The following is a 10,118-nucleotide window of genomic DNA, read 5'->3' on the forward strand; positions in this document are numbered from 1 at the left end:
GGGCACCAAGATGGCCGTCGTAAGGCGAGGTGAGCGGCGCGTTGCCATCGATACCGACAGCACTTTCTTCTCCCCTTCGCCGTGTCCCGGTGGGTGACCGGGGGTGGCTGTTCCCCACCGTGTTCGAGGTTTCTTCTCGCCTTCTCAGGCGGGGGGTGGGACACACGGGGAGAGCGAGGTGGGGCCGAGGTCGAGCTAGGCCTCGGCGCTGAGCCCAGCCCGATAGGCATATCGCGACAGCCCCGACAAGGTGAGGGGAATCCTGGCAGCTGCGGAGCCTCTGTCAGCACGAGCAGGGGCTTGGCGCTGGTGCAGGCTGAGGAGCACCTCTATCTACAGGCAAACCGCTTTCCTGAGGCCTAGTGGCGCCTCTTAAAAATTCAAGTCTTTGTTCAAATTGTGAAACACTGGGATTCGGAGGGGAAAAAAAAAAAAAAAAAAGTTCTTCCAGCTCATTAGCCGGGTCAAAATGATTAATCACAGAATGATTTGGGTTGGGTGGGACCTTAAAGCCCCCCCAGTGCCACCCCCTGCCCTGGGCAGGGACACCTCCCACCAGACCAGGTTGCTCCAAGCCCCCTCCAACCTGCCCTTGAACCCCTCCAGGGATGGGGCAGCCACAGCTTCTCTGGGCAACCTGGGCCAGGCTCTCACCACCCTCACAGCAAAGAACTTCTTCCCCGCATCTCATCTCAATCTCCCCTCTTTCAGCTTAAAACCGTTCCCCCATGTCCTATCACTCTTTCAAAGAGGTCAAATGTTTTTCCCCGGCTCAGGCTCACAATCCATGCTCATCCCAAGTGCAAACACCCTGTTGCCTGGGAGTGACCCTCCTACATTACACAACTGATACAGCCGAAAACAAGTGGGGTTACACTTCCTTTTCTTCTGGACAAAAGGTTTCCAACAGGCAGATATCGGGTGCCAACCTGCGCTTGGGGGAAAGTCACTATGCCAGGTCTCCCTAATGTGAATGCCCCCCTTAGCTGGATGCTCTTCTTGCTGCTGCAAGTTTGTGTGCGTCATAGAAATGCTTTAAAATTGTTGGATTTTTTTTTTCCTGTGCCAGAATGCTCACTTTTCAATTTAAAAATCCCCCAGCAGCAATGCAATGCAGACTTCATTAATCCTAGCAGTGAGAGGATCTCAGGGTGCTGGGATTAGCAGCCCGCTGTTATACCTGAAATTATATATTCAACTGGCATAATAATTACTCCTTAACCGCAGTATCCCTTTCACAGGGATAGGTTTGTTTAACCCGTGTGAAATGTCCCCTGTTGCTCAGTGGGAGGCAGCATAAGCTAAATAATAGTCGTTATCAAACACATCCTGGGAACAGATGCAGGAACGTGGTCAGTGCCCTCCTGTGGAAAATGCTTTAAAATAAAAATAAAGTTGGGGAAGTGCCCTTAGGGAATTCCCTAGAGGTTGCCTGTACGGTAAAATCGTGCTACTCTAATTATACCACTGGCATCCTGTAGCTGCCCAGCAGGGACGGGGCTGCGCCGGTGTAGCTCAGTGTTTGATTACACAGAAAAAGTTCATATCCAGACACTTCTTGCGGAATAGTAACACATCTGCACACGCAGTTGGGGTATTTCAAGTTAACACCCTCCTTTACCGTCTAAAATCACTTTAAAATGGAGACAATCTCCTTATGGCTGTGGGAGGAAGGAAGCACATCATCTTAACACAGGGCCTTACTTTCGCATGAGGGTTTATACCGGGGTATAAATACACATCTTTAACCATTAGTCACTGCAGAACAAGACGTGTAATGAAGCCTTTAACTCCCATTCTGTAGAAAGAAAGAAAGCATTCATCAAAAGGCATTTTGGCTACGTGAAGGGACGAGTCTGTTAGGAGCCCTTACAGAAAGTGGAGAGGAGAAGCAGCACATTGAGGAGGTGTTTCACATCACGGACAGGATGAATCACCACCTAAAATTGCTTGCCTATTTCCACTGCGTTCCCAAATTGGATACCTTAATTAGGTGCCTAAAGTTAGTGGGGATTAATTTGGGCCCAACTGCATAAAACTATTAGGTGATGAGGACATTAACCTTGAGAAGCCCAGGGATGGCGATGGTGAGGTGAGTACGTCCCGCTGAATTGATGATAATGAGATGTCTCCGAGAAGATGGATGAAATGGCCTTTTACAGTCAGTTTTGCTCTCCGTGAAACACAGATCGAAACTTTTCAATTCCTCATGTGTCTGAAAGAGGCTAAGAATATTAATGAGTTACTTAAGAGGGACTTTAGTAGGTCAATGCCATCATGTTCCGAGGGAATTTCATCTGGTTTTGAAGAAAAGAAGAAGGAAAAAGTAAAACATATTGGTTAGCTCATAGAAAAGATTCTGTATGATTTCTGTGGGTGATCAGAACAAATTAAGGTTTTACATAGAATGAGTTTGCTTTTGAAGGGAACCGGTTTGGAAGGATGTTATTTAGAGGAGCCGGGGAGCCCTGTGTTCTACGTGAACACTTTCTCACAATTTAAAACCAAATGGTCCCCTCTGGTTCCCTTCTTCCTGCATAGTTAGAGGGATGAATGTCATCTGCTGTGAAAGGACAGGATAAACAAGTTCTAGGTAATGCCTCTGTACTTTTAAGTTTTGAAAGAGAGGGGTTGCTCAGTGAAAGTGACTTTTAACAACAGGGATTTCCCCCAATTTACTTTAGAATTCATGTATTTGAAAAAGTTATTTTTGGAACCTGAACTGCGTGGTCTGAGAAAATAGTAAGTCTTCCAGTGACTGAGAAAAAAAATTCTGTAAGTGTGCTTTACTTCTCTAGTAATATCAGTTGTTTGAATATTTCTGCAGCATTTTTGGTAAATATTTAGACTGATTTTCTTCTCTTTATTTTCTCCTTCTCAACCGAAAGGAAGAACTTCATCAGTTATATCCTTTTTGTACCTTTCACCCCTGACGTGCGGGAATCTTCAGGAAGACTGGCTGAAACGCATTCACATCTTCCCGCCTAATAAATCTGCCCAGTGCTATTTTTGTGTTATTCTTGGAGTTTTCCATCAGCAGCACCACCCATAGGAAACAAAACCGGTAAAACATTTTATTTTGCAGCATTAGCTGGGGTTTTGCTGAGATCGTGCCCTGATCCTTTCCCACTCATGCACAAACCCCTTGAACCCTCCCTGCAGTCTTGACTGAGGGCCGGCAGCCACATTTCATGGTCAAATAACTCTCATTTCCATAGGAAACGAGGCTAAAAATTGGGTTTGTGGCCTGATGGGCAGAGGCCCCATGCAGCAGAGCTCACAGACAGCTGACACAGCGACAAGAGGTAGTAAAAGCAGCTTTCAGTAGTATTTCCTCTTCTCTCATGTTAATTCACGCTGCTTTTACTCCTGCCAAGATCTAAGTAACCTCCTAAGAGGAGACACCCTGGGCTTCAGAGATTTCCATGCTTAGAACCTATCTAGTAATTTTTTTGCTCCACCTTCCTTCAACTGGAAAAACACAAAAACCTGGTTCTGTTTGAATACTCTGAGCCGCTCTGGGAACTGGAATACGTCCCGTGTGTGGGTGGGTGCTCCCTTCAGAAACTGGATGGGCAGTTCCTGGAAAAGACACCTGGGATGAAATCCCTGCCTGGAGATAATCAGGATTTGAGAAGGGCTGGGGGAGAGAGGGGAGAGTAGAAAGTGGTCTGAGTGTAGAAAAAGAGATGTGGAAATAATGAAATCTGCACTGATAACTTCCTTATATAAATTATATTGTGTTATTTAAGGCTGAGAAAGGCATTTGGTGTCATCTGGTTATCAAAAATACCTAAGAATGGCCAAACTTTCTGGATTCTTGGAGCCACATTCCAGCTTCTCCATGTGGTGAAGCCCTGGGATGTCCTACGCGTGTCTCCTATATTGCATTAATAATGTGCTGCTGTGCCTCGAGAACATGATTCCTTCTATCTGTGAGTACCTGCTCTTGACATCCAGCTGTGAGGTACCTCCTGTAAATCGGGCGTTTCAGCTCCGGTTGCAGTCGGGGTGGGAGCTGGCCTGCTTTAACACCCCCAGTTCACACACCCCCCAGCTTGGGAGCTGCTTGGCTGGAAGGTTCCCGTCTGCTGACTCCCAGGGGAGCACAAATGGGTAATTCCCAGTGGATGCGTGACACTGGGATGGCTCCAGCTGAGTCTGTCCTCAGCCTGCAAGTAATCTCTCCCTATTTCAACGACTGCCCTATTCCCTGTCCTTGGGGGGCATTTTGAGGATGTACTGAGGATTGTGGTGCTCTCAAGTACCTTGGCAGCAGATCCACGTTGGCAGACACAGAACTAGAGCTAAATATTATCTAGTGCACAAGTCATTTTTGTGAGCAGTGACTTAAGGAAGTGTGTTTGTTAGGAATTTACATCTCAAAGCTGAGCTGGTGGCCTTTCTCAGGCACGTCACAGAGCACAGCTTGCGGAGTTTCTGTCGTGTGGGCAGCGATGGGGCCTTTCTGCTTCACAGAGCCACCCCTTCTCCCAAACTTACAGGAATTTGGTGTATTAGAGTCTGCCCACCCTCCATCAGCTTGCTGCAGGCTGACTAACGGGTATAGAAGTCATTAGGGGAAACGCGTACACACACCCCTCTCGTTTCCTCAGCCTAACAAATGCCCCACTACAGCCCAAAGAAGTTTGTTTTTTTTTAAAAAAAGAAACTAAAGCCAACCCTGAAACAGCAAGCTTTTATCCCAGCTCTGGTATTTGCAGTCTGGAGTTACTTTCTGAACCCAGTTCAGGCCGGGCAGAGTCGAACCATTTAGTATAAAAAGGCAGAGCCGTATGTTTTGAGGTTCCTGGGAAATGATAATTTTCTGAAATGGATCCCACCTCACCGCTATGAGAAATCCTTAACACCAGCCACCAGCTGTCCTCTGTTCCCTTACAGATCCTGTTTTATCTAAATGGCATTTATTACATCTTTTACTTCTTGGCAACTCTTGCCATGATTGTTTATAAAAGTAAGTTGTGCGTTTTCTAACACAGGACAGACCGTGTGCTTACCGCACGGTTGTGGTTTGGACTGTGTTTTCCTGGCTTGTTTACACCATGTTATTCCACAGGTGAAGTTTTCAGTTACCCAGATGATTTTCTGGCTCCTGATCTTGTGCTGCTTTTCCTTATGGCTGTTCTGGAAGTGCTCCGATTATACTTGGGTATGTCATCTCACCACCCTGGATGTAATTCCATTTCAGTGGAATATAATCTTTAAACATTAATCATTTTGAAATTGAGTGTGTGTGTGTCAAAAAGGTGCCAGTTTAGCAAACCAGCAGATATTTGGAGGCTGTTGTTCATTTATGTCGTTAAACTTTATGTGACTGATCAGTAGATTTGGCCAGAGGGTCAAATAGGATTTGCTGTCATATGAAATAGAATCTGTAATGCCATTAAAAACCAATAGCTGGGTTGTCAGAAAGCATTATAACTGGGAGAGCTGGGATGCTGTTTGCAGGGGAGCAGGACTCGGGAGAACGAACACGCTGAAACACTGACATTTCCCTTCACTGGGCTCCTTCCAACCGCTGCGGCAACGAGCACAAGGAACCAAACCTGCCACCGCGCCACCGCCTTTCCCTGTCCCCCTCCTGCCAGTTCCAACACCTTCCTTTCCCTGAGACAGGACGGCGTCCTCCCCCCTGTCCAGAGCTTGCTAAAACTTCATAAAGTCCTTTTTTTTTTGAGAAAAACAAGTTAATATTAAAAGCTGCGCTCGATATTCCCAAGACGTTTATGGAAGGTGGGTCTCTGCTGGCTTCGGCTGACTTGCTGGAGGGAGGAATTTAACCCGCTGCCTTAAAGCTCTGCCTGTGTTTGCTTGGAGCCTGGTGGGTGAATAAAGAAGCGAGTTTCAAGTCTAAGGTGGTTAGACAGCAAAATCTACCGAGACCAGCTTGGAAATAAGATGCAGGGAAGAGAGAGGTGGAGCTTCTCCACCATGATAGTAATTTGGAATAGGAATAGATTAGCAGGGAATAGAGGAGATTCGATATTGCGTAAGATTTTGAAATGAGGGCGGGATGCTCTGAGGTGTGCACCGCAGGCACTGAGCTGTCACGCCAAGTGCTGGGGGGGACCGGGGGAAAATTTGATGGTTGACTAAGCAGCTGAGAGATCAGAGTGATTGCAGCTTCAGAACCCCTTATCTGTGGTAAGAAAAGGCCTCCTGACTCCGAATGTCAACTGATTGCTCTTTACATTAACTCCGGTCAGCAAGAAACCCATTGTCCGTCGGGGTTGCGGTTTGTTCCTACATTTACTGGCAGAGCCTTGGGTCAGGATTTCGGTGTATTCTGAGCTGAGAGAACCAGAGCCTTTTTTGGGCAGGAACATGTGATATTGTCAGGAGAAATCCGAGACTCACATCAGCTTTTTGTTTCCTTGGAGGTTCGAAGGGGAACCTGACAGAAGAAGAGGCTCCGTTGGGGCTCAGCCTGGCCCTCACGGTGGGGAGCGTGATTCTGTCGGTGTATTTCCTGGTGTGGCAAACCTACGTGCTGCGGGCGGACGTCGTTCTAAACGCTGTGCTTCTCTTCACCTACGGGCTGGAGTCGGTACTAAAGGTTGTAGCCATTGCTGCGTTTGTCAGCTGAACCCTGCCGCTTGTCAGCATGTTTTCAACACATTTCTTCTATCAAGAGCGGGCTTACGTTTCAAATATTTAATTCTTTTGCATATAAAAATCCTGTAAAACTTTTCTCTGTTGAAAGTACAAATGTTTGAGGGGCAGAGATGTCCTGCAATGGTGGGTACAACCCCCTGCCTCGCAGCCCTGTTTTGCTAACTCATCAGTTGGCTTATTTATGGGCGAGAGATGATTCAGCAAAAGCACTTAATGCCCTGGTTTTCATCAAGGACCGATGCCAACTACTCATTCCCAACACAGAACGGGAGCCAGCGCATCGTCTGGCTGGGCGGCATTGAGACGATGCGAGTTTTCACGGCATCGCAGCAACGTCCAACCCAAGTGACACAGAAACGAAGGAGGCCGATGTGTGCGGACTCGTTTCTGCCTGGCCGCAGCCGCGTTCCTCTCCTGCTCTCATTTGTGTTCTCAGCCCCCCGTGGTAATTTCCCTGCCGTTAGTAGGGCAGTGCCTGATTTCTCCCGGCGGGACAGAGTGGAACTGAGTTTTGCGCGTAGCCGGAGAGCCCAGCGACAGGGTTTGGGCAGCTGGGTCTCACTGAGGCGGTGGCCAAAGGCAGAAGCAGCGTGGGAGTGTGTTTGTTTGAATAGGGTGCCCTTAAAATGAGCAGAAACATTCGCCGTTCCCTCACCCTTCCGTCACGTTTAAGAGTCCAACAGAACGTTGTGGGGTGTATTTCTATTTGGCGTTAAATGTGTTAATTTTCATGATTCTGCAAAAGTGACTACACTCAAGCCTTGTCTTTTAAATGAAGAACTGCGCAATTTCAGGGTTTTTTACTCTATCAAAAATACGTTTGTATTAATGTAAAGCTTGGAGGGTTTGTACAAGCGGGTTTTATATTCGGAATTTCCTAATTTTGTATTTATTTATTCAAATAAATAAGATTTTTAGATCTAAGCAGCGTTTGAAGTGCAGAGCGTCTTGTTCAGCTCCCAGGCTGCAGCTGAGGAAGCCTGGGGCGAGCCTGGATGTGTGGAAAAGCCTCCCCTCGTCCTGCTGCTGCCGCGCTACGTGAGCCCTGCTCCTGCACGGGGAAGGAGCCCCGAGCTCCGCGCTCGTTTGCACTAACCAGGGGCTGAAAACACAGCGGTGCGCTCCCTGTACAACCTCAGCCCCACTATTCTCTTTCCGGTGGAGATAGAAAAGAGGAAAAGTGCCCGTGGAAGGGCCCGGTTCCATCCCTGGGTCATACCCGAGGCCGAGTGACACCACGTTACGCCGCCCGGCAGCCGGAACCAAAACACCCGACAGCGGCAGGAATCCCCTGGGGCCAGATCCCGGGAAATCCGTGGCACAACCGGCCCTTTGTGGATGGGAGGTGAAAGCAGCGCGACTGGGCGCTACGGAGCAGCCAGGAAATGGGGTGACCAAACGTTTCTGTGCTTAATCTGCGTGAATCCAACACCCGCCCGGATTTGGGTGGCGTAATGGAACGCGCTCATGGCATGTGACAAGGAGTGACAAACACCCCCAGCTGTACCTTCCCCATGGATGACGAACGCATACCGAGCGAAACCCCTTTCCGTACGCCTACCAATAAAAGCACGAACGTTTCCTGGTATTTTCCTTACACAAAAGTCTGGCAGTAGAACATCTGACAGGTTTTAAAGGAAATACTGCGAAGTGGAATGTGTTTTACCTGAACGGAGGTGCTGCGGCAGCCGGGGTCACGCGCCTCAACCTCAAGTCGCAGCTTCTGTTCTTTACCTTCCTTCCTTCTCCTGCTGCTCACTACAAACGGAATAAACGCGAAATATTAGCACAAGTGGAGGCAGCAGAGGCCCATGGTGTCGACTCGGGGGACACCAGTGAAGCCAGCGGAAGGTGTTCCTACCCCGGGGGGGGTCTGACCCCACCGCAGATCCCACCCTCAGCTACGGCCCGACAGCCGTTTGTGATGTTGTACCATCAAACCGCATCCCAGGGCCGATCCACGCGGAAAACAGCCCTCAAAAATGGTTGTGATGAAGGTGTTAATTAGGTGGCGGGTGCCACGTTTCTGCCTGTCCCCACAGCACGGTACGAGTTTGGGGCCGTCCGGGCCACGCGGGGTAAAGCAGCCCCCTCCTCAGGCTCTATAGAACAGTGGGGTATTTATGTTATAACACGTGGTAAATCCTTTGCTCCTAACCATCACCTAGATGAAAACCAAGAATGAGCAGAGAGTGACAACACTTGCTGATAGTCAGCAATGGGGTAAATAATAAACACATGAGATGATAAACATGAATTTTGGAGTCATTTCAGAGCACCGGCCGGCGGATGGCAGAGTCCTGGATGGCCATCAGTCCCTGCCGGGTTTTCCAGTTTAAGATAAAACTGTCCATGACCTTTTTGTCATTAGATATTGGGGTGCTGCTGACACCCCCCACTCTGTGACAGATGCAGAAGGATGAAGAAGTCTATAAGCTTCACACAACTCCTTCATCTCGGGTATTTCCAGGCTTTGAAATGTCGTTTATGCTGGTGACCCTGGTTTCCCGACAGCGTCTCTCCATGCTGAGCCGGTACAAAGACCCGCAGGGAATCGGGCTCCGACCTGGGGGACTTTCCCTGATCAGAAGCTCTTTTCCAAACCGTTCCCAGTGTTTGGAGAAGCCGGGGCACGGCATAGCGAAGCCATTGATGACATTCGCCAGACACAGGATTGCTGGAGCTTCTAATTACGAGGCCCAGCCCTTCTGAAACAGGACGAGCAAGTTGGATGAAAACGGCATTAAAAATTTAGAGGAAGACATATTTTGAGGAGCTCGGTTTGGGTGTTGTTTACTCCGCGAGGGAGAAGCCTTTGTTCTCCAGCCATCGCAGGGGTGTCTGCCGCCAACCTGATTTAAAAGGCTGATCCCGAGAGGCAAGTTGGCCTCCTGGGATTTCAAACTCGGGAGATAACTCTGAGAGATAGGGCCTACAGACCAAAGCCCATCTGAAACGCTGCGGTCCCCCTGCCACCGCCCTCTTCCTCAGGGCGCTGAGGGGCTTCGGGCTGCGGCCGAAGGAGGGAGGATGAGGATGCTCGTGGGGTTCCACACCTGGGAGCCAGGTCCGCAGAGCGCAGCAGGGTGATCCCCCTCCGGCTCATCGCCTCCGCCCCACTTGGACCGGCATTGCCTGTTGCAGGGAAGATGTAATAAGCTCGGTTGTGGTTTCCTTCCCTGCCCAGAGGAAAAGTTCCCTCCTCTGCTCGGCAGTCAGGGATCTCCTGCGGGGCACAGCTCCCCAGGGTCGCCCGCTGTGCCCATCTCCAGCACCAACGGGGAGCCGAAGCTGCCAGACAACAAGCAGTCCCTGCCTTAAACCTTAAATGGCTTTTCCAACAGAATCCTGCCAAATCCCAGTTTGTATCCCGGGAAAGCCAGCCGGGATCTGGATGCATTTCAGGGGTAGGGATCTCCTGCACAAAACCTTTCAGCTGCCAAGGCTCGCCGGGCTCCAGCACAGCTGATGTCCCCACCACG

At 49.3% G+C, this 10,118-nt stretch overlaps 1 protein-coding gene across 1 annotated transcript; it reads left to right on the forward strand.

Annotated features, from left to right (window-relative positions):
• Window positions 1–10: 10 nt before the first annotated feature.
• TMEM80 (transmembrane protein 80) lies at window positions 11–7,552 on the forward strand. The gene is made up of 5 exons (XM_074149448.1): window positions 11–40; window positions 560–564; window positions 4,875–4,975; window positions 5,078–5,170; window positions 6,402–7,552. The coding sequence occupies exons 1-5, from the start codon at window positions 11–13 to the stop codon at window positions 6,605–6,607; spliced, it is 435 nt and encodes a 144-aa protein (XP_074005549.1). The 3' UTR covers window positions 6,608–7,552.
• Window positions 7,553–10,118: the final 2,566 nt, after the last annotated feature.

Source organism: Numenius arquata, chromosome 6, assembly GCF_964106895.1.
Source record: "Numenius arquata chromosome 6, bNumArq3.hap1.1, whole genome shotgun sequence".
Classification (NCBI taxonomy): Eukaryota; Metazoa; Chordata; class Aves; order Charadriiformes; family Scolopacidae; genus Numenius; species Numenius arquata.

What these genes read in the sequence shown, in the direction of transcription:
- TMEM80 (XM_074149448.1), top strand. Translation starts at nt 11, where the DNA reads ATGGCCGTCGTAAGGCGAGGTGAGCGGCGC. An exon ending in TGCCATGATTGTTTATAAAA is followed by an intron (nt 4,976 to 5,077) that starts GTAAGTTGTGCG and finishes GTTATTCCACAG; the next exon opens with GTGAAGTTTTCAGTTACCCA. An exon ending in AGTGCTCCGATTATACTTGG is followed by an intron (nt 5,171 to 6,401) that starts GTATGTCATCTC and finishes GTTTCCTTGGAG; the next exon opens with GTTCGAAGGGGAACCTGACA.